The 24,540-nt window shown below is 37.2% G+C and overlaps 1 protein-coding gene across 1 annotated transcript in view; it reads left to right on the top strand.

Annotated features, from left to right (window-relative positions):
* Window positions 1-24,540, top strand: part of LOC125056103 (transmembrane protease serine 9) — a 51,128-nt gene that overhangs the window by 18,886 nt on the left and 7,702 nt on the right. The window contains exons 9-11 of the mRNA XM_047659041.1: window positions 78-298; window positions 3,459-3,661; window positions 24,324-24,480. Coding sequence (XP_047514997.1) covers window positions 78-298; window positions 3,459-3,661; window positions 24,324-24,480 — 581 coding nt within the window. The remainder of the gene's footprint in view (window positions 1-77; window positions 299-3,458; window positions 3,662-24,323; window positions 24,481-24,540) is intronic.

The raw sequence follows: 24,540 nt of genomic DNA, 5'->3' as shown, positions 1-24,540 counted from the left end.
ACAACACAAAAAAATAACAATAAAAACAATAACATATTTATATATAAGTAGTGACGCTTAATTTAACGTATTTTTAGATTACCAGGTAGAGTCTCTACCAACACCAGCCCCAGCAATCCATGAAGAAGATTCCAGATCATTTTCACAGGCTATGACCTGTGGGAGGCTTGGAAGATACCGAGGATCTCCGACGAGTAGATTGAGAGCACGTATGCAAGATATGGTTAGGATTATTGGTGGAAGGCCTGCTCCACCTGGAAAATGGATTTGGCAAGTCGCTGTGTTGAACCGTTACAAGGTGATTATTTAAACATCATATAACACTATACTGCGTAGATTAAAAATATAAAAAAAAATAATCATGTGTGCACAGCCGGGGATCGAACCTACGACCAGGTAGCATTGTCGCACGCTGAAGCCACTAGGCCAACACTGCTCTACTGCGTAGATTGTTTCGCGAAAAAAACAAAACTATGGACATCCCTGTGAGTGACCAGATCATCTTCCGTGGTTTGTTATTCACTTGGTTTGAAAACTTCTTTGTCAAACTAATTTTTAACTCTTGTTCATTTTTATACAAATCTAAAACTTTAGATTTCTTTGAGACTTAGAGGGAGGGAAAAAGGAAGATATGTTAGGAATTTAATAAATTTAATTGTCATTAAAATATTAAAAGTATTGAATTTTTAATGTATTTCTTAGATAATAAAAACACATGGCATTTTAATTTACAATTCGTCATTTGAGATTTCAATAAACTATTTTGCATAAAATATAAAATACTAATATTTCATAAATTCTCTTTACGTAATTTTAATTAAAAAAAAATAATTCTATGAGGTAATTCACCCTTCTCACTCTCTCTCAATCGGTCTCAATCGCTCTCTCCCTTTTCTTCGACAAAACGGTGCACATCTTCGTGACGTTTTTAAAATTTTACCCTCATGCGCCTTAAGAAGTTTCACTTCAAAAAAAGGATATCAAAATATAAGATCTTAAAAAAACTGTGTGTGTGGGTTTTTGAGTTTGTGTGCGAGGTGTCTAGTATTTATGTACATGCACTATCTTGTTATTGCATAAATGCATAAGACTAGAGTTTATATAAGATTATGCTAACGCGGTTACGCTAGTAGACGCTACGCAGTCGGCTGATTTTGTAGGACGGAAGAGCACAGAAGATACTAACAGGCGTTTAATACTTTTGATGAGTTTGTATTGCGAAAGTTTGACAATCTCCGAGTTAACCAAATTTATAGGTTTAATTACAAATATAACGCTTAAATACTATTTTACCGAGAGAGTATAGAAGAAGAATAAAATACACTACGTTACGTTATTTATAATTTAGTTTGGCGTTATTATATATATAAAGGGTTTTTCAACAAGAACTTTGTTTTCTAAAACAAAATAAAACAAAGAATTTAGAGGAAAATGAATAAAATTTTTATTGTATTACAAAGAGAAAAGTTTGGCAATTATGAATGAAAAATGATATCTGGCAAATGTCCACCACGACCACGCTGACAGATGTTGATTCTTTCATCAAAATTTTTAATCACTTTTTGGCAAAATGGAGGGTCTATTTCGTTAATGACATCACGGATTTTGAGTTTTAAGGCTGCAATCGATTCGATTGGCTCCGTATAGACTCTGTCTTTAACATAGCCCCACAAAAAATAATCCAGTGGTGTTAAATCACACGATCTGGCTGGCCACTTAACAGCTGAATTTCGCGAAATTATGCGCTCGGGAAATTTGGTTTGCAATAAATTGATCGTTTCATTGGCTGTGTGACATGTGGCACCGTCCTGTTGAAACCACATTTCAGTGATATCCATGTCATCAATAATAGGCCAAAATTTAGTGGTTAACATCTCGCGATACCGTGATCCATTGACTGTTACCGCATTTCCAGCCTCATCTTCGAAAAAAAACGGCCCAATCACGCCTCCAGACCACATAGTGCACCACACAGTAACACGTTGAGTATGCAAAGCCTTCTCAATAATTGCTTTAGGATTTTCAGAAGCCCAAATGCGACAATTTTGCTTGTTGACGTACCCTGACAAATGAAAATGGGCTTCGTCTGAAAAAATGATTTTTTCAGAAAAACCAGCAGGTTGTTCCTGAATGAACTGAGCGAATCTGCGGCGATTTGAATGGTCGATCAGCTTTAATTCCTGCACCAGTTGAATCTTGTAAGGCTTCAAAGCCAAATCCTTTCGCAAAATTCGCCATGTTGTGCTTTTGGATAACCCCAATTGTTGAGAACGTCGTGAAATTGACAAATTTTGATCTTCTTCAACACTGTGGCTCACGGCGGCGATGTTTTCTGTTGAACGACGCGGTCGAACACGTGTTGGTGTTGGCACATTTTGTACCGAGCCTGTCGACTCAAATTTCGCGACCAAATTCTTAACAGCGGTCTCAGAAGGACGATTATGCTGGCCGAAAATATCACGAATTTTACGAAATGTAACTTTAACAGAACCACCATTTTTATAGTGGATTTGAATTATTTTAATGCGATTTTCGAGCGAAATTGAATTCATTGTAATAATTGCCAAAGCACCTGCTACGAATACCGCCAAAAACTAAATGTCAAAACTATCACGTTCTCGGTGTTGCCACAATTGAAAAACAAACTTCTTGTTGAAATACCCTATAGTTAGTCTTGTAATTTTTTTTGGCGTTAGTAAGTTATCTACACGAATATATAAATTTTGACTATAAATCTAGCTATCAAGCTATAAGTACAGTATATGTTTTTCATAATATGCTAATACATAATTATAATTAAAAAATTTCTTTAACGAAAATAATACTGACGCCACTGTACGCAATTTTGACTTTGAAAAATTATTTACACTGAGTTAAATCACTTAAAACCTTACAAAAGTAAGAAGGACTTTTACCAAGATTTATTTCCTACGCTACATTATTATACATAGGTAGGTAAACAAATGTTTCACGTACGAAGTGCGGGTGAAAAGTTAAATGTCTTAATTGCTTTTGAAAACTTCGTTATAATAAACATAGACGTTGTAAACATTCTTGTTGTTGTTAGCTAATGCTAACATAATATATTTCAAGTGGGTCAAGAATAAGTAGTAAAAGTAGTGAAAGGGAATAATTTTAATGCAGTCTTGGAAGTTTTTCAAAAGATTATTATTACATTCTTTTTTTTTGCGTCTAAGGCGCAAACTAACTGTTGTGATCTCTGGATGAATGACCAGCGCTGTTGAACACGTCTGCTCCACAGCATAATGCTGAGCCAGGGCACACACACATTACACACTTAAAATGTTCCTTATTCCTGTTTTTTCTTTTCATAATTTTTCTTTTTTGATTATTATTATTATTTTGTGTGTTTATGTGTATGTCATTATGATACATAACACAAAGCGTAGGAAGGGCCACTAGAACGTATCACTTATTAACGTAAACTTTTCTTCCAGGAAGCATTCTGCGGCGGTACACTAGTATCCCTGCGATGGGTGGTCACCGCGGCACATTGTATTCGAAAACGTCTCTATGTGCGATTGGGCGAACATGATCTCCTGGTACACGGTTATGGTGAAGTGGAAATGAGAGTCACCGAAGCGGTCATTCACCCCCAGTACGATCCTGATACCGTCGTTAACGACGTCGCTATGTTGCGGTAAGACTAGGTATTACAAAAGTATTACTAACATTGCTTGTTAGCTGAAACACGATATCAATTACGGTCAGACAGTGACTCGCCAGACGCAATATGCAGGCAGACCACATCTTCAATAAGTTCAGTGGCGTAACTATACCATCTGGGGCCCGTGGCAAATTTTAATCGGGCCCTATCAGTAAAAATCGTCCCGTTGTACTCAGTTTAATTTTAATAAACTTCGAGATTTTCAGCGTACTCAATTACAAGTTGTATATGTCCCACTAATGGCTATAGGGCTCCTTTCTTAAGCGAGAGGGAATGGTCTGTAGTCCCCACGCTAGCCCAATGCGTATTGGAGACTTCATATTTATCCATAGAACATCATATTTCTTGGACAGGGGCCCTCTTGGGTCGGGGGCCCGTGGCATTTTGCCAGCCCTGCCACCCTATTGTTACGCCACTGAATAAGTTATAGGCTCCTAAACATCTACACGCTCACCACCTAGTTTAAAAAACTTTTTAAGGACTGGTTTTTGATCACACCTTACGCAGAGTTGGAGAAGCTACTGAGACCTAACATGTAGTTGATTCATACACATTACACTCACACATTCACTCACATGCGCTCACACACTAACGCTGTAGTGTTAAAAACTATGCAGTCGCGTATGCTATTCTCTTCCAAGTTGCGTATACTGTTAAAAATTAGAAGAAGAATTTGTTGTAAGCAGTTAAAAAAATAGGTAAAAAAACTTTTTAAGTTAAACGGTTTTATGTTAAACATACATTGCAATGTTTAAGATAAATGTACTAAAAACCAAAAAATAATAAAATAGATACAGTCGTGGGAATTATAAACATATGCATAGACTAGACTAAAATAAAACCGTGGGGCACGTCAATTGTCTACAAATTATCGACTTAATGTGCGATAGAAGAATCGTTTAATTCGTCGTTAAAATAGGCAGTTGGCCCGCAGACGTCCTGAAATTACTTACTATTTTCTTGCTCATGGAAATTCCAATAGTTATACACTCCATGTAAATAAAAGAGATGTTTCAACTAGTTTATCGTTGGACATTCACACTGCTGGCTGGCGAGGAATCGTTTCACTGCTCGTAGTTTGTCTTTAATCGACAAAACATATGATAAAAGTACTACTCGCTCACCACTATGAAACCCTAAAACTCGCTTATAATCGAGCTTGCTAGCTTGTTTCCACATTCTAGCCCTACTTATCACACGTCCATCGTTGTCGGTTGAACAACTGCCTAATTATAGTGTAACATTACAAAACAAACATTTTAATCAACGATTGTAGACAATTGACGTGCCCTACGGTTTTATTTTAGTCTAGTCTATGCATATGTTTATAATTCCCACGACTGTATCTATTTTATTATTTTTTGGTTTTTAGTACATTTATCTTAAACATTGCAATGTATGTTTAACATAAAACCGTTTAACTTAAAAAGTTTTTTTACCTATTTTTATTTTCTAGTTTTTAGTTTTTATTTCGCATTCTGTTTAATTCATTTAGTGCTTCATTATTGCAAGGTTCCTTGCCAGTTAGTTTATATAAATAAATCAATTCTATAATATAAATATAATATATATTTAATTAATAAAATAGATACGGTTTTTAATATAATGTTATATATATATTATATAATAAAAAAATAAATATTATATAATATTTATTTTTTTATTTTATTTATTTAGTTTATTGTATTGTCACCAAAATCCAAAGTGTATACAAAATTTCAGATTAATCGGTTGACAGGAAGAGGGTGAAATTTGAATTACTAAATTTGACCCAAGAATAAAACAAACGGGGTGAGCTAAATAAAACCGTTTAAAAACAGTGTTGGCCTAGTGGCTTCAGCGTGCGACTCTCATCCCTGAGGTCGTAGGTTCGATTCCCGGCTGTGCTTTCTTTTTATGTGCGCATTTATCTTCGCTCGAACGGTATAATTTTTGAGTGTGTGTTTTTAGTCAAAATAAATTCAAAATCAAAAATGTATTTAAAAAAAGGTTCAATATAAATACATATAATTCTTTCATCTCATTTATAAATATGATTAAATACTGTTTATTTATTTATAAATAACCCATTACCAATAACATATTGGTATAAATACAACAATTATTATCGATACAAATTAAAATTACATTTCATTAGATAAAAAAATCTAAACAGATGTTTAGATTTTTTTTCACTAAAATGCCTCAAGAACCTAAAACAAACGTTATGAATCTTCACTTCCAGTTTATTTTATGAACATTACTGCTTTCTTAGCTCTCCAACAAAAGGAACTTATTTCAAAGAAACTGGAAAAAAAATGATCACAAAGGCATCTCAGGCGGAAATTCATTTTCGAACTAAACTTAAGTGGTTCTTTAAAATACCTAAAGTAAATATGTACAAAAAAAAATTATATTAAATTAAGAACCAGTAACAATAATAAGTAACAATTAAGACATTTTGTAATTTAGCCTTAATTAAGCTCTTGCTTGAAGTGACTTTCCCAGAATAATGAATTTTTGAACAAATTAAACATACAAAATATTTCAACAACGATGTCAACACCAGACACAAAGCTAGTTAATTGGATTAACTTAAAGTATTATTGTGTATTGTACCGAATATTCATTCCTTCGGCTATTGCGTTTATTAAGTGTCAAGTCAAAAATGCATTTTCTATATTGTCAATCTGGAATTCCCGCCACTATAATGGGCCACCATGGTGGCTGCAGATTTCCGCAATAATAATTTTCATAAATAGGAAACTATGTTTTTATGTGACTGACGGGCTTCGCCGAATTGTTTACAGTGCCACATACTTTTCTTGGCCGGCGCGCTGAAATTGGTACTACCGTCGCCATTTTGAAATGTCAGACTGACATTGTCAGTTAGATGTCATTTCTTGCGTACAATAAATAATTTTGCTATCTACCAAGATCTAATAACAATCCAACTAAAATGTATTTATTTTTATTCCCTGCATTATTAATTACAATGGCAATTTTTTTATTATCGAACGGTTCTGATTGCTAGGTATCTTAAAATATATTATATTAATAGTACAGGTAACAAAACCTATCATATCAGTTGTTCTTAAGTTTGTATCATATTTATTTAAGCCTAGAACTGTATTTTCTACATACTATTTTATTAAGGCATTTCAATAAATTATTAAGTTAGCCTGCATTCAAATTATTCCCCTTATACTGGTTAATTTTTATTTACTGGCAATACTAATATCCATGACAGCGACGCTCTTACCGGCCAAGAAAAGTATGTATGTATGTATGGGACTGTAAAGTCCGCGCCACCACTCATTGCCGACGGGAACCCTGGAACTAAATTTGTCGTTACAGTGAAATATTATTTTATTCGTTTTAAGGTAAAACAATAGAAGCAAATCTTTGAGACTAGTTCGCGAATTTTACATTAATTTATGTTACGTTGGGGTAAATTAGCCTTCCACCTAGCACTAGAAACATATTATTACGCCGCGCTACTCGCTAGCGCCGCGTCTACCGGCATTCAGTGGTGGCACATACTCTAAGGGCAAGATTTAGACTCAAGACAAGAATATAGATACTCTATAATATTTTCACGATAGATAATGTAGACCTCTGTAATCTAATGCTCTGCACTGTGGTGTCTCAATCTGTCTTTCATTATCTTGGCCAAAGACATGTAGTTTTATCATGTTGCTACCTTCACTATATTTGAGAGAGTTAATTGCGCGCATAGCAAAATCAATTGGTACGTATCGTGCGTGCGACCGCACGACTTCAAAATTGAACGCACCTATAACCGCTAACAACTCATTTTCGAATTGTAATATTATATTGACAAAATGCCATACGCTATCAACGATAAATTAATAAGTGATGACACTACCACAGATATGTACCCTTTGAAGTTATTAACGTTAAATTTAATAAAGTTTAATTGATGCCAAAAATTTTACTATTGGGAAATAATTGCACCATACATTGGTTAGTTGTATGTTAGAAGTTCTCGGCCTAAAATAGAGTATCTTTTTGCAGGTGATTTTATTAAAATCATATTTTATTAAAATTACAAATTGAGCACATCAGATCTAATCTGTGTTCACTTATGGGATCCTTAACATTTTGGACAAAATTACTTTTAAAATAATTTCTTATAATTAATATTTAATTTATTACTTTTAAGTTTATTGCATCTTTTTATTGTGATTATTTTAAGAACGACGATAATGTAATGTTAATGTTATGTTTTATTCTCATGTAAGTGGCATTTTTGTCTTTTTTGAGAAATAAAGTTTTTAAACCTAAAATCAGCTTTGGGTATACCCATGAATCATGGTCCACTATTGTAAAGTTAGGCGGGTAGATAAACATTCAACCACAGCCTACCCTCAGTTTGTTAGATAGATATCGAGGTATACCGGGCCTATTACCGGTGTTTCGATACATGTTCTCAGACGTTTTGGAGCGCTTCAAAGAGTAAGAATATGAAGTGTATTAATTATTGTGCCCCTATACCTATACCTTGATTTATTATCGACTTGACATATAAACTTCAATTTAATCTTGCATAAGCAAAAGCAATCATGAGAGTGCCTATCCTTATGGGAAAAGTTGACAGTTGTGTTAACCCATAATATCTCTGGAGACAGATCTAGATATTAGAAATTTAGCACAGACTTAGTTCAATATCCAGGCCACTATATATATGTCTCTGTTAGTAAAAGATTTGTTGCTTATTAAGCAAATGCAACTCAGCGTTTTTTAAGGCAGTATTTGCCGCGCACCACCAGCTGCCCACTGAAGTATTTCCGAACCAATTCGGCTTAGAGTCCTTCAAGAAAAGAGCGTACCAATTCTTAAAAGGCCGGCAACGCACTCACGAGCCTTCTGGCATTGAGAATGTCCATGGAGGCGGTATCACATCAGATCAGCCTCCTGCCCGTTTGCCCCCTGACCTATAAAAAAAACCAGCTGCCCACTGAAGTATTTCCGAACCGAACTTAGAGTCCTTCAAGAAAAGAGCATACCAATTTTAAAAGGCCGGCAACGCACTCGCGAGCCGTCTGGCATTGAGAATGAAGGTTGACCTGTCTTTGATTTAGAGTCTATTTTTTGACGCGATTATTGTATATGGATATATACTTAAAAAAAAAACCATTTGTGAGATTTCCATTTAATTGAATTCAGTTTATATGTTGAACCCAGCTACTGTTAATTGTACAAACTTAGCGGTAATACCTTAATTCTGAAAATGATGTAAAAAATTGAACTCTGCCAAGTTTCTAGGCATATTATTCCCAGGGCGCATAAACATGCATATAAACTCAGTTTCTAAGTTACATCATGAATACGAAACAAATGAATATTGATATGGCGATATAGCCGAACTCAGAATAGAGCTAATGAGAATCCCAAATGCACATTGTATGATAGACAGGTATATTAGCTCTCGACACCTCAGTTCAGGAACTACGCGAGAAACGTCTAAATAATATTTTTTATTACAAATACGTCGTGAGACATTGACAATTTTTTATATATTTGATTACCCTGTATGATGAATGGTCATTATTTTAATTTTGCGTGTGAACATTTTTTCTTTCAAAACACTATATACTTTATTTGCAATATTAGTGCTTGAACAACTCACAAATAAAGAACTTTATCTCTTCTGACACCTAGAACAGTGTTTCCGAACCTATTTTGTGCCATTCACATACACAACATCAAATTTTGACAATTTAATTGTTATTATTGTGTTAAGAACCTATGTTTTACCAAGCATCGCCCATAAAATGGCGACGCCCTAGTATTTGTAAATAATGAAATCGAAGTATTCCATTATTTCCCTAGTGAGTGAAATTTATTGCCTCTATAAACTAATATAACCTTCGTCAGGTTTATGTCTTTAGGGAAAATTCCTATAGGTCCCAAGTGATTTTGTTTGATGTACTGCGCAAATATTCGAACTAAGAATTAGACAAAGAACTCTACTAGGGTTTTATTGATTAATAAAACTACCAATAAATGTTGACTTTTACTTACATATCAAACAAAAGAATCTCCATAACATATGTACGTATTTATTTGATATTCAAACATAAAATATTGTGGCTTGTAGATGAAACATGATTGTTTTTAGTTATCGAAGAGCGATTCAATTCATCAACGACCAGTCAATTTCCGTGCGGCCTTAGAGTTGCTCAGAGATGTGGGGGTCTCTATGCATCTTCTACCGCATTTACCATGGACAGTGTTCAGAGGAGTTATTCGGAATAATACCTGCAGCTGAGTCTCATCATCGGACGTCAAAGCAGTACACAAAATACCATCCGTATCACCTTGACGTTCGTCGTTCCACAAATGAGAGTTTCTTAAGGCAGTTTTTGCCGAGCGCCACCACTATGTGGAACCAGCTGCAGCTGAAGTATTTCCGAACCAATTTGTCAAAGGGTCCTTCAAGAAAATAGCGTACCAATTCTTAAAAGGCCAACGACGCACTTGCGAGTCTTCTGGCAATGTGAGTGTCCATGGGCGGCGGGATCACTTAACATCATGACGTGTCCGTTTGCCTCTTGTTACATAAAAAAGGCACCAATACTAATCATATTTAAACTCATACTTAAGTCATGATTATAGAAACGGACGGATTCTACAATATGCAGTGCTCAAGAATTGCTTTAGATTATAGTTTAGTACAGATTGGTATTACATGTATATTTTGATAGCTGCGTAATATAGTTTTGTGAAGGAAAAACAAAATAACAAATCAAGTTGGTTTTACATCAGTATTTTAATTTAAAATGCCGATTGTAATAAAATTAAAACTAAATGGGAAGATAGAAATTTTACACACAAAATTCTTATAAAAAAAATTTCAGACAAAAAGTTGGTATCCTCTTTAAATATGAAACCTAGGGTATTTTAGTACGTCAATCTTATAATTAACAAGTGAATACGCGTTACTGTATTTTGATTAGTAATAATTGAAATGTAAAATTATAATTTAAATCGGAGTTTTAGATTTCTAAAAATCCACAGTATAAATAATTGGATCTAAAGCTACATTTCCACTTTATCAAGCCTTCCTCACGATTGCTTTTGGCCCATAAGGTAGATTTGGCAAACGTACGAAATAAATTGGGTAAAGTATTGTAATAGCTTCCTAAAGCCGCATATTTATTACCACATTGTGTGATAACAATAATGCCCGAGTTCTATATTCAAAGTTGTGGTAGCAAATCTGACGTATTTTTCTTAGGAGAATCGCCTTTGACAGCTGCTTTTAACTTTTGAAATTAGAACACAGGCTGTTTGAAGCCTATTTGTAATTTGAAAATCGAATTTTGCCTGTAATTATAATGCGTAGACGATTGATTCCTACTTTTTTCATACCATAAGGAATAGAATTTGACAGGAAGACATCAATGACAACTTGAACAATGATAACTTTACAATTGTGATTAGACTGATTACGATTTCATGAATGTTGTATAACATGACGTTAAAATATTATAAAATTCCCTTTTTATTTCCTTAATGTCGTAAATTGAAAGATAACATGCAGAATCCTATGTAATTTCATGGGTAGATGGAGCCCTCACAGGCTTTCGGATAAAAAATCTTATTGAATGATAACAAAAATGTAATATTTGTATCTCTTTTCTCTCATCTCGTTTACCGATAAAACGTATTTACAATTCCACGTTTTTTAAATTAAAATTTTGCTTTAGTTATCGATATTTAAGTACTAAGTGATAGGGGCTGATGGGAAACTTCGCCGCATCTCTTTGCTGAAGGAACTCGATTCAGTTCCGGACAGCATACCGTCATCGTCCGCAGCTGATGATGCAAAGCTGACAAGAGACAAGACCCGTAATAAGAAGGCTCCAAAAAAGGGTCAATAACTTCCGTTTGTACAGTGTTGGTGTTCCGTGTGTTGGGGTTATAATCAACTTTTTCTTGGTTTGTTGTCATGAGTTTCAAGTGTTAAACAGTTCTTTTTTTTTTTTTTAAATTACTTATTTGGTATATCTTATAACCTTCTTCTTGTTTACTAATTGTTATTATGATGATATTAATTTCTAATTGTTATTTGTTATTAAAGCCCATTGACAGATTATAACTACTAACTATCAATCGTGATGTGACGCTGTCAAAGGTTGTTGTTGTCAAATGTCAATTAAGAATCGATTATGTGTATTTCCACAGTTCATAAAATTGTTCTCGTATAATAAGCTTTTACAATAACTTTCCACTATAAAAGATATATTAATTCGCTTGTTGAGTAGTTTTAGAAATAGTTAAAATTAGTTTATTTAACCCCTTTAAGTTAAGTTAAGTTTGTTATTTTCTTTTTTTTTTCCGTATTGTGTGTTATATTATCTGTTCATTTTATTAGCGATTGAGTGTAAATATGGGATCGTTTTTAAACAAAAGATAAAAATTTATAGACTTTGTACACATATAGATAAATATTATTAACTGTTAACACATGAATCACGATGAATCTCTTGAATTTGTATCGGTCTCCTCGTCGGATTTCGAATCATTCCATAGCACTGAAATATCTCCCCCTCCCTTGCATAATATCCTCACAGCTTTATTCAAAGACCAATCGAGACACTTAAATGTCATCCATATTAATGCTCAAAGCGTTCCTGCTCACCATTTAGACTTGTTGACAACATTTGTATCCAATGAAATTCACGCTATCCTGATATCAGAGACTTGGCTGTGTCCAACCCTCTCCTCTCTTAGCTATTCTATCCCCGGTTTTAACCTAATAAGAAATGATCGAGTTGGAAAGCGTGGAGGTGGCGTCGCTATTTACCTACGATCGCACATCCCTTACACTATTATCAATATGTCTCCTCAACCACCACCACCTAATGCATGCGAGCATCTGCTGATCGAGGTCATGCTCAGTAAAACTAAAATTCTCCTTGGAGTGTTCTACTCTCCTTCTCTTTTAGTCGACTACTTCGCTGGTTTTGATAATACTCTTGAAAGGTTTGTGCCTCTCTATAAAAACATAGTAATTATGGGTGATTTCAATACCTGCTTACTAAAAGATGACTGCCGATCGAAAAAGTTGCTCTCCATCACCGACTCTTATAATCTTCATAACCTGCCACTTCGCGCCACGCATAAAGTCCCAGGCTCCACTCCTTCCCTATTGGATCTTATATTTACCTCTTCTCCTGATCTAGTTACTAACCATGGCCAACTTCCAGCCGTCGCTTTTTCTCATCACGACCTCCTTTATTTGTCTCTCAATCTTAAACCTCCTAAACTAAAACCCACCGTAGTCCTTAGACGCAATTTAGCTGCGATTGACACCAAGCGTCTGCTTATAGATGCGGTTAAAATCGACTTTAGCTCGATTTACGAGTGTCCCACTATCAATGGTAAAGTTGATTTACTAAATGCCTCCATTATCAATCTTTTTGATATACATGCTCCCTTGAGGCCCGTTAAACTGAAGCATTTACCTGCTCCTTGGCTCAACGATGAAATTAAAACTTTGATTAATCAAAAAAACCGAGCTAAAGCCAAATTGAGAACAGCCAAAACGGACAAGGAACGTGTACTTTACAAAACCTTGCGAAACCGTTGCAACACGCGTTGTCGGGATGCGCAGAGACGACACATTCACGACTCAGTGTCAAATGGGGATCCCTCGAAAATATGGAAATTTTTGAAATCTCTGGGTGTCGGTAAGCCACCATGTCCTTCCATGCCTCCCGATATCGACGTAAACAGCCTAAACGCCCATTTTACCTCTCATTCCACGTCAAGTAATATCGATCTGGCCTTAACACTTGAGTATATATCATCTCTCCCTCGTCCTAGTTTTCCATCTTTCTCTTTCACTGAATTCTCTAGCCAGAAGGTTGAATCGAGTATTTCCTCTATTCATTCCAATGCTGTTGGTTCTGACCTGATTGGTCGTGCTATGATCATACCTATTGTCTCTCTTGTACTTCCTGTGATCACACATATTTTTAATTTTTCGATTTCATCAGGTGAATTTCCTTCTTGCTGGAAGGATGGACTTATCATCCCTATCCCAAAAAAGGCTAATCCTAGCACTTATTCTGATTTTCGACCCATCTCGATTCTTCCTTTTCTATCCAAGGTACTTGAACGCCTTATACATGAGCAATTAAATGATTTCCTAAACAGAAATTGCATACTTAATCCACTTCAGTCTGGGTTTCGACCCGGACATAGCACGACTACTGCTCTGGTCAGAGTTGCCGATGATATTCGGGAAGGCATGGACCGCAAACAACTCACAATTCTCACGTTGCTAGATTTCAGCAATGCTTTTAATACTATTAATTTCGAAATTCTAATGGGGTTGCTTAGGTCGATTAATATTTCTCCTCATGCAGTTAACTGGTTCTCTAACTATCTTAATGGGCGCCGCCAGTGCATTAAGACAAGCGATTGCATGTCTCAGTGGAGTTTGATTAAATCTGGCGTTCCGCAAGGTGGCGTACTTTCTCCTCTTCTTTTTGCTATTTATATTAACTCCTTAACTTTCCGTCTTTCAACCAATTTTCATTTATACGCCGATGATCTTCAAATCTACGTTCAATCAAGTCTCGATGATCTCCCACAAGCCATACAATCTACTAACTATGAGCTGGCAAAGATAGTTGACTGGAGTAATAACTTTGGTCTACTAATCAATCCCAACAAGAGTAAAGTAATAATTATTGGCAGCCCTTATTTCACGACGAGAATTGACTGGGCCAGAGTACCTCCTGTACATATCGACGGTGTGACTTTAAATATCAGCCGTACAGTAAAAAATTTGGGGGTTTTAATTGATCAAAATTTATCCTGGGAGCAGCATGTTAAAGAAGTTAGCCGCAAATTGTATGGTGCCTCCAGTATCCTTCGACGTCTTAGTAATTTTCTTCCCTTTAGCACTAAAACCTCACTGGCTAAATCTCTCCTCCTGCCATTACTGGACTACGCCGATTCTTGCTCTTCCGATCTAAACGAGGAATTGCTAAATAAACTGGATCGTCTCCAAAATTTCTGTATCCGATTTATATTCGGTCTAAGAAAGTACGACCATATCTCTGCGTTCCGTAAACGGCTAGGCTGGTTACCCATTCGTCAGCGACGCGATGGTCATGTTCTCCATCTCCTATATTCCATTCTGTTCAACCCTAAAACTCCTTCCTATCTCAAAAATGATTTCAAATTTTTGGGATCCCATAACTATAGCTTACGCTCTTCCGAAAACTATATCCTTGAAATCCCGTGTCATAACTCCTCCTTTCTTGGCGAATCCTTTAAGGTCTCTGCAGTTAAGCTATGGAACTCACTTCCAGTCCCTATTCGCTTAGCTCCTTCTTTATCTTCCTTTAAATCTCTTCTTTACAAACATTACCTGTCCACATCGTATCCCTAACTTTAATAATAGGTACCTACCTGGTAGGTACTGTCGTGAGACTGATCTTGATTTAGGAGATTGAAAATGATTCATGTGCACTTTTTATTATTATTTTTTTTTTTTCATGTATTCTTTATTAGTTTAGTTTGTTTTTTTTGTTCCTGATAAGTTTCTTTTTCTAAACAACTAAATGTAATACATGTATTTTTGCACTTCTTGCCTTTCTTATGTAATTTAATACTTTTTTTTTTCTCACAGTCGTTGCCTGGAAGAGATCGCTCGAAAGCGATAAGGCCGCCAGTTGCTCTCCTTTTTATTTGATTATTTATGAAGGTGCAGAAAAAAGAGAATCTACCCCAGGGGGGTACCACACGCGCTCGCGGTGGAGAATCCCCCCCTGGGCGTCCAACACCGGGACACTCTGCGCCCGGTGGTGGACGCACAGGCTGCCCTTCGTATTCTGGGGGGGGCAATTCTGCGCTCGGTAAAAACATTAATCGTTCTCGGGGCAAACGGAGCAATTTAACAAAGGCACCCCCGTCCACACTCGCCGTGGACTTCACAAATGTTAGGGGGCTCAATTCCAACATCAACGCTGTCCACTACCACTTAGAGACTGCGAAGCCGGCCTTGCTCTTTCTTACCGAGACTCAGATATCCCCCCCGGCTGATACTTCCTACCTCTCCTACCCGGGGTACAAATTGGAACATTCATTTGTGCCGCGGGCGGGAGTTTGCGTGTACGTCAGAGAGGATATCTGTTCTCGTCGCCTCGGGACGCTTGAAGGAAGGGACCTATCTAACCTCTGGCTGCGCGTAGACTGCGATGACCATCCGCGATTCTACGCATGCCTGTATAGGTCCCATAGCGGAAATACCGAAACTGACCGACTCATTGAGCACATCCAAATGGCTACAGATTCCCTGCTCGAAAGGGTTCCTACCGCTGAAATCGTGATACTTGGCGATTTTAACGCCCACCATGCCGATTGGCTCGGCTCAGAAACCACCGATCATGCGGGAAGATCCTTTCACGACTTTGCTTTGGCTTACGACTTGACGCAAATGGTCCCTGCGATTACGCGAATACCAGATGTGGATGGTCATAAACCCTCTTTGTTGGACCTTCTGCTGACTTCACATCCGGAGAACTACCAAGTCTCTGTTGAACCGCCATTGGGTTCATCAGATCATTGTGTGGTCCGGAGCATTGTGCCGTTCACGCGCCCTCTTCGGCCTAGCTTCACTGGCTGTCGCCGCGTGTGGCACTATAAGTCAGCAGATTGGGATGGGATGCGGTCTTTTTTTGCGTCCTACCCTTGGGGGCCCATTTGCTTTTCGTCGAGTACTCCAGATGCCGTCGCTGACTCTGTCGCCGAGGTGGTCCTGCAGGGTATGGAACTCTTTATTCCATTCTCTGCGGTGCCGGTCGGTGGCAAGTCCCAGCCTTGGTTTAGGCGTTCTTGCAAAGCGGCTTTGCGCCGTAAGCGTGAATGCTTTAAAGCCTGGGCAGAAACGGTGACATCCTGTGATGTGACTATCGGCGAACGTAAAAAAGCATACAATTCAGCCTCCAGGTCCTTCAAGCGAGAAATCGCTAAAGCAAAGTCAGAGCACATTGCCAGATTTGGTGAGAAATTGGCCCACCTCCCTTCGGGAACTCGAGCCTTCTGGTCTCTTGCCAAAGCTGTCCAAGGGAATTTCTGTCTGCCCTCAATTCCACCACTGCATAGGGAGGATGACTCACTGGCCCATACCGCGAAAGAGAAGGCCGATCTTCTAGGCTGTCTCTTTGCGTCGAACTCCACTTTGGATGATCAAGGGAAGGAACCACCGACATTATTGCGGTGTGATACTACGATGCCCGAAGTTATATTCCGGCAACGTGCTATCCGTAAAGCTTTGTCTTCCTTGGACATCCATAAGTCGAGCGGACCCGATGGCATCCCTCCAATTGTGTTGCGTACTTGTGCTCCTGAGTTGGCTCCGGTCCTAACGCGCCTTTTCCGGTACCTTTACACGCTCGGCACTGTTCCGAAGTGCTGGAAGATCGCTTCGATACATCCGATCCCTAAAAAAGGCGATCGCTCTGATCCGTCCAACTATCGCCCAATAGCTATAACCTCCTTGTTCTCCAAAATAATGGAAACCATTATTAACAGCCAGCTCCTGAGGTATCTAGAGGGCCACCAGCTGATTAGCGATTCTCAGTACGGCTTTCGTCGTGGTCGCTCAGCTGGTGACCTCCTTGTATACCTTACACATAGGTGGGCAGAGGCAATTGAGTCCAAGGGGGAGGCGCTGGCGGTAAGTTTGGACATAGCGAAAGCCTTCGATCGGGTGTGGCACAGAGCACTGCTCTCGAAGCTTCCAGCCTACGGGCTCCCTGAGAAATTATGCAACTGGATTTCCAGCTTTCTCGCTGATCGGAGCATCAAAGTCGTCATCGACGGAGCATGCTCCGACCTGAAACCTGTGAATGCTGGTGTCCCACAAGGCTGTGTCCTATCCCCGACCCTGTTTATTCTGCATATCAATGATATGTTGCAGCTTAGCAACATTCATTGCTATGCGGACGACAGCACTGGGGATACTTTTTACACTGGCCGGGCAGGTATTTCTCGGGCTGTTGTCGATGAGTACCGGAACAAACTTGTGTCTGAAGTCGAAACTCTTCTACGTGGAGTCTCGGACTGGGGTAGACTAAATCTAGTCCAATTTAACCCCAAGAAGACACAGGTATGCGCGTTTTCCGCTAAAAAAACTCCCTTTGTCGCTACTCCCCTCTTTGAAGACACTCTCCTTAAAGCCTCAGCTAGCATCGGAATACTGGGCGTTGACATATCGAATAACGTTCAGTTTCGCGGTCATCTGGAAGGAAAGGCTAAATTAGCCTCCAAAAAGCTTGGTGTGCTCAGCAAGGCGAGACGGTACTTCACTCCGGGCCACCGCTTGCAACTATATAAAGCTCAAATTCGGCCCCATATGGAGTACGGCTCTCACCTCTGGGCGGGAGCTCCCCAGTACCAGCTCCTTCCACTTGACCGTATTCAACGAAGAGCGGTTCGAATCGTCGACGACCAGTCACTTTCAGTGCGGCTTGATCCCTTGGCGTTGCGTAGAGATGTGGGATCTCTCTGCATCTTCTACCGCATTTACCATGGAGAGTGTTCAGAGGAGTTGTTCGGTCTAATACCTGCAGCTGAGTTTCATCATCGGACGTCAAGGCAAAATACAAAATACCATCCGTATCACCTCGACGTCCGTCGTTCCACAACAGAGCGTTTTCTAAGGCAGTTTTTGCCGCGCACCACCACTATGTGGAACCAGCTGCCCACAGAAGTATTTCCGAACCAATTCGACTTAGGGTCCTTCAAGAAAAGAGCGTACCAATTCCTGAAAGGCCGGCAACGCACTTGCGAGCCTTCTGGCATTGTGAGTGTCCATGGGCGGCGGTATCACTTAACATCAGGTGAGCCTCCTGCCCGTTTGCCTCCTATTACATAAAAAAAAAAAAAAAAAAAAAAAATTATGTCAATTGTACTATATTAATGTATATGCAACGAAGTGTTCATAAATAAATAAATAATAAATAAATAAATAATAGTAGTTACAAAATATATTATAAGTCACAATAAAGGATTTAAATTTTTTTTTGGATAGGTTGCAGCTATACCGCTGGTACCAGCTGCCATTTTCATTATAATTTAATAACATCAAAGTCAAATAAGTTTAAAACCGTTAATACGAATTCATCTTTATTGTCAATGTTGCTTAATCTATAAATTAACGACTATTCAATGGTCGATAGTAATAAGGACTCCATAGTTATTATTATTATTAAAAGTAATTTATCATAACTTTAAACATTTTAAACTTATTGATAATAAATATTAAAGTAATCTTTGACACTCGTTCCTATGACTGCTGTTTGACTCTATTAGATTCGGGTTCGGTCGTGGAACGAGTACACGAAATATCATGAAACTTGTTTATAACAAATTCAGGTAAATACAGGAACTAGTTGGTTCAATTCGAGTCGATTGAGCGGTCGAACCGAGGGCGTATTAACGGTTTTGAACTAATTAGACTTTGATGTTAATCAATTATAATGGAAATGGCATCTGATATCAGCGCCATTCCTCCGACATATATTATTCGTGCTTTGCAATTAAATGTTTTAGCCGAGGCTTTGAAGAAGCAAGGCTGTAAGGCATGAGCCACACCAGAATTCCTGCTATTCAGAGACTGGGTGAGCTATTCAACCGCCTGGTAGTTCCTTAATTACGTTATATAGGCTCTGAGGTCGCTCTCGCATTCTATAATATTCTATCTCTAATCGCTGAATATTCTCTATCATAAAATTAACATTGTTTACTAAACGGGGTGAGATTGAATCCATAACAACATTAATATGGATAAAGCTTTACGACGATAATAAATGTTACAAGGCTTTTAACAGTGACGTTATTCTATAGAGCATAAGCCGATCTTGTGAAGGCAAAGAAAAACATGAGAAACAAAGTATGTAATAATAATAAAGCCACTTTAATTCCTTATTTTAAATAAAATACATATCAAATGGGTGTTTGTTTTGTTATTATATATTTTTATTTATTTATTCATTCACACTTTGTTGCTTTATAATATAAAAAAATTTAACATAATTACGTGTAAAGGAAAGGCAACTGGCGGCCTTATCGCTTTCGAGCGATCTCTTCCAGGCCACTGTGAGAAAAGAAAAAAAAAATGAATTTATTAAATTACATAAGGTATATACTTAGTCTACGTTAGTTATTGTTATTTCTGTTTCTTTGTGTTTTGCAGTATGGACCAGGCCTTCTCCTGAACTTTCCATATCTGTTGACCACACCCTCCATCCAATTCTCCCCAGAAACCTTAACTAAGTCGTCAGCCCATCAGTCTTCCCACGTTTCTTTTTCCTGAAGGTGGGTATAACGGGTGGCTTCGGCGGTCTATCTTTTATCTCTGTACCTTGCAATATAGTCCGCCCACTTCCATATTAGCTGTTAGGCGTGGGTTAGCGCGTCGGTGATCTTCGTTTTCGCCCTGATGTGGTCAATTCGAATTTTCTGGATCTCTTTTATTTTTAAGATGCTCCGTTGCTCTTTGGGCACTAGTCACCTTCGACTTCAATCTTAACGTGAACGTCCAGGGTCAGCTCCCGTAGACCAGGCATGGGAGGATGCTAGTTTCCTTTTTGAACTTGTTTTTGTGACCAGTACCTATTCCAAGCCTATAGGCCGATTATACTATTCCATGAAAATGTATACTATAAATATATTGCCAGATACAATATACTTGCAAGTAATAATAATAGTTTTCTTATATCTATGATGTAGATATTTTTGTGTGGTTCATTATAATTGTAAAGAATGTGGAACTAAAATATAAAAAAAAAACTGTTTTGTACGCTCCTTTGTTACTGTAATAAATTATTTGTATTTGAGATTACCATGAAAATTCAAAAGGACTTTTTATTATAGTAATTTATTGATATATAAATTTAATCGACATACATATTCGACTTAACTATATAAATAAAAAAAATCACAAAATTTCAAAACAAAGAATTACCCATTTTATAGCATACTTGGTGCCAATTCGCTTATTGAGTGAGCTTTAGAGTTTGTATACACCTGTTAAAGCATAACATTTTAACAACTTGCATAAACTCTTTGGTATTTTTCAATCTTAAACTACAATAACAGTTTTTGATAGCAAACGTCTTGATTTTCTGTAAATTTCGCTCACGAACAGAAATGTTTGTACTTATAAGTTCCATACAGGAAGTTCTCGTTAGTAGATAAATATAGACTTATATTTATCTAGTATTTTATAAAGAAATAACTTTAAAGCTTTCTTTATCAACAGCCTTTTACGCATTTTATTAAGAATCAAAACTTGTTTGAACTGCATATAGATTAATTATAATAGTATATTTTCTGTAAATATAATTAAAGACTGTGTTAAGAGAGCACCTTTTCAAGCTGCCGATCGAATCTATGGTGAACTTATTCTAAATAGCTTATTTTGTAGGTTTGTAGAACGAATGTGAGAAATAGTAGAAAAAGTCTGACTTTTGATAATAAAACAATTTTTTACCGGATTGAAGTTATGTATTTACAATTTATTATTATCTGTATTTGAATACAACCTTTTCTACAGCTGTGATACTTGACATTCAACACCTTTTGTTTGCGAAACGTCGGTTAAATTTAAAATTATGAAAAATAATTGTAAATACATAATTTCAATCCAATTTTCACAGATGTCGCCATTATAAATAAAGTCAAGTGAACTTCAATCCAGTAAAAAATTGTTTTATTATCAAATGTGTGAAAGTTATGTCAATAAAAGACAATACTAAAGTCTGACTTGGTCATGCCGAATATCTGACCGTCCTTGTGTCTCAACGCACACGGTTGTGTACCTTCCGTATTCGCCTCCTGTAGGGCCAGTCTCAATAAATATAAGAGTCGTAGTTAATTACCGTTCTGAAAGTGTATTAGACTCTTTTACACGAAAACAAAAAAAACGTCCCGTAAATGTAAGTTTATACCGAGAATTTTGTGCTTAATCCGAACATTTGCACCAACTAATTAAAGTACGTAGCGGTATAGAGTGATTGTGGTGTGGTTTAACAGATTTCCCAATTTGTTTAATTACTACGAGGACTGAATAATCAATGTATTATTTGTGGTTGCCTATCAAAACTTTAAATTAGTATAACTAGACCCGTCGGAAATTTTAGTGATAATTTAACGTGTTTTAATACGCAGTGTTTATAAAGCATTACTTTTTTTCGATACTTGAGTAAGGCCTACTCAAGAACTGTTAGCAACTATAGCGTGCAACCCTTATCCCAGAGGTCGCAGGGTCAATTCCCGGCTGTGCACTCATGCACTTTCTGTCTATGTACGTATTAACACTCACTTGTTTCCCGAAGTAAAATATCGATGTAGGATAGGATGCCGGAATGCCTTAAAGCCAAAAAGCGATGGCGTGTGTCAGGCACCTAATTGCTTATTAGAAAATGGTCACGAAACAGACACAGAAATCTGTGGTAGCTAAAAGGTTGTTTTGTGTGTCTAGCACAACTGTTCTTGATAAAAAATAAATCAGTGGCGCTACAACCTGTTTAGGTCTTGGCCTCAGATTTTTGAATGTGTTTCATGATTATTTTTAAATTTAATAGGTAAGTAGGTGATCAGCCTCCAGTGCCTGACACACGCCGTCGACTTTTTGGGCCTAAGACATGTCGGTTTCCTCACGATGTTTTCCTTCACCGTTCGAGCAAATGTTAAATGCGCACATAGAAAGAAAGTCCATTGGTGCACAGCCGGGGATCGAACCTACGACCTTAGGGATGAGAGTCGCACGCTGAAGGCACTAGGCCAACAACTCTGTTTTTCTTGATACTTGCGTAAAAAGGACATGTTTGCGTGGATATTAATATTGACTGTCATTTCAAAGCAGCGACCTAGGCTTGAACGACTTTGAAGTCAGTCGTGTGTTTGAATATTGGCTGTGTGCAAATATTTTTAGAACGTTCCATTTGATGTGTGCAATTAACTTATACGGTGAAATAAAACATCGCGAGAGACTTTCATGTTTTAAACTCAACAATGGATGACATACATTCCCATATATAATTTTTAAAGCACATAGATTCTCCCCTTTGTAAGTAAGCTTCTTATAATAATAAATAGAGATTTAGTCTGTCACTAAGAAATGACTTCGTCAGACGCAATATGGAGTCAGATTACATCTACAGTAAATTAATTAGGCTGCTTTAGTATTGTCTTTTATTGACATAACCTTTACGCATTTAAAGAAAACACTTTTTTACCGGATTGAAGTTATTTATTATTATAAATTTACAATTATTTTACATAATTTTAAATTTAACCGACGTTTCGCGTGCTTTACGGCGTGCGTGGCCACGGTGACTGAAGACAAAAGGTGTTGAATGTCAAAAAAGTATCACAGCTGTAGACTGTTAATTTTGTGTCACGGTAAAATTTCACTCTCATCAATTTTTCATAACGCGCCTAAAGAAGTAGAACTTCAAAAACTGTTTCCGGACTGGCTTCTGAACACATCTTATGCAGAGTTGGAGATGCTTCTGAGACCTAACATGTAGTTGATTCATACACTTTACACTCACTGATATACACACACTAACTCATTCACTCGTAATGTTGCTTGTTAAAAATAGTAAAGATTTGTTGTTTTTTCTAAATTTTTATTTAAAAAAACGTGTTATGTTAACTTTGTTATAGAAGAGCTGGGGATCCGGTTTTTCCCTAAAAGGGTTCTCAAAACACTTAAACTTTGTAATTAAAATATCAGACAGAATGCTGATAGCCTAGCTATAATAAAAAGAAAAGTATTAAATAAATAGATGCAACCTGAGGCCAGCCTATAGCTTTTTAGGGCCACGGGACTATTAATATATATTGTATTTGATAAAACAAAATGCTGGCTTAAAATAGTATGTTTTATTTTACCCTCAAGACTTTTCTGCCCAAGTTGCGATTTAAGAACTTAAACAAAGATAAAAGAAAATGTTTCTTTGACGTTAGTACGGGCCCAGTGGGCATTACGAGATCAAAACGGCCTTAGAGGAATATTATTTACTAATGTAGTTCGTAGGTTAAGGCTCGTTTATGTAGGTTTAGACTTTAGGATAATATGCGTGTGTGTTTATAAACGTTTCATACGTTAAATACATTTTTAATACGTTAAAAAATTTTTAACAAAAAAGTATAATAGTATGAACATAAATTATCTTAAATATAGTCTGAAGATCTGTCAATCCACTTTTATTAAATAAGTACAGATACCGGCAAACATCTTAAAAAAATTACCTTGCCTGCACAAAGGGGGTGGGAGGCTTTCGGTGGTGCGCGACGGCGGGAGAGTCACGTGTCGATCGCGTGATTGGTAAATGAGTTGACGTTTGTATCCCTGGCTTCGCAAACTTTCCCCCACTCCCTTGTTTAATGCTCAAGAAGTGTGCCGGTATCTGTATTAATGAGATGGTGACTTCAGATATTAAATATTGAATTACATACATTACATAAGTATGTCTTTTATAACATTTTGTCCGGCTTATAACATTTTGCTCCTAAAGCTTAGGATTTATATTGGATAAATCAGATCTGTAACTAAAAGCAACGAAATCCAATAAAACTTATTAGTTTTTTTCAGATTACCAGCACCAGCAAGACCGGATCTAGGTCATGGTATCGCGTGCTTACCAAACCCTCACCAGCTCTTGGCACCTCATACGACATGTGTCATCCTAGGCTGGGGTAAAAAACGACCATCAGATGTACACGGGACTCGGATTTTACATGAAGCACAGGTAATATGTCAGACGGTTCAATTTTTTTTTAATATAATTGGGGGGCAAACGAGCTTGCGG

Source organism: Pieris napi, chromosome 14 (genome assembly GCF_905475465.1).
Source record: "Pieris napi chromosome 14, ilPieNapi1.2, whole genome shotgun sequence".
NCBI lineage: Eukaryota > Metazoa > Arthropoda > Insecta > Lepidoptera > Pieridae > Pieris > Pieris napi.
Note: the sequence above shows the minus strand (reverse complement) of the source record. Positions and strands in the feature narration are given on the sequence as shown.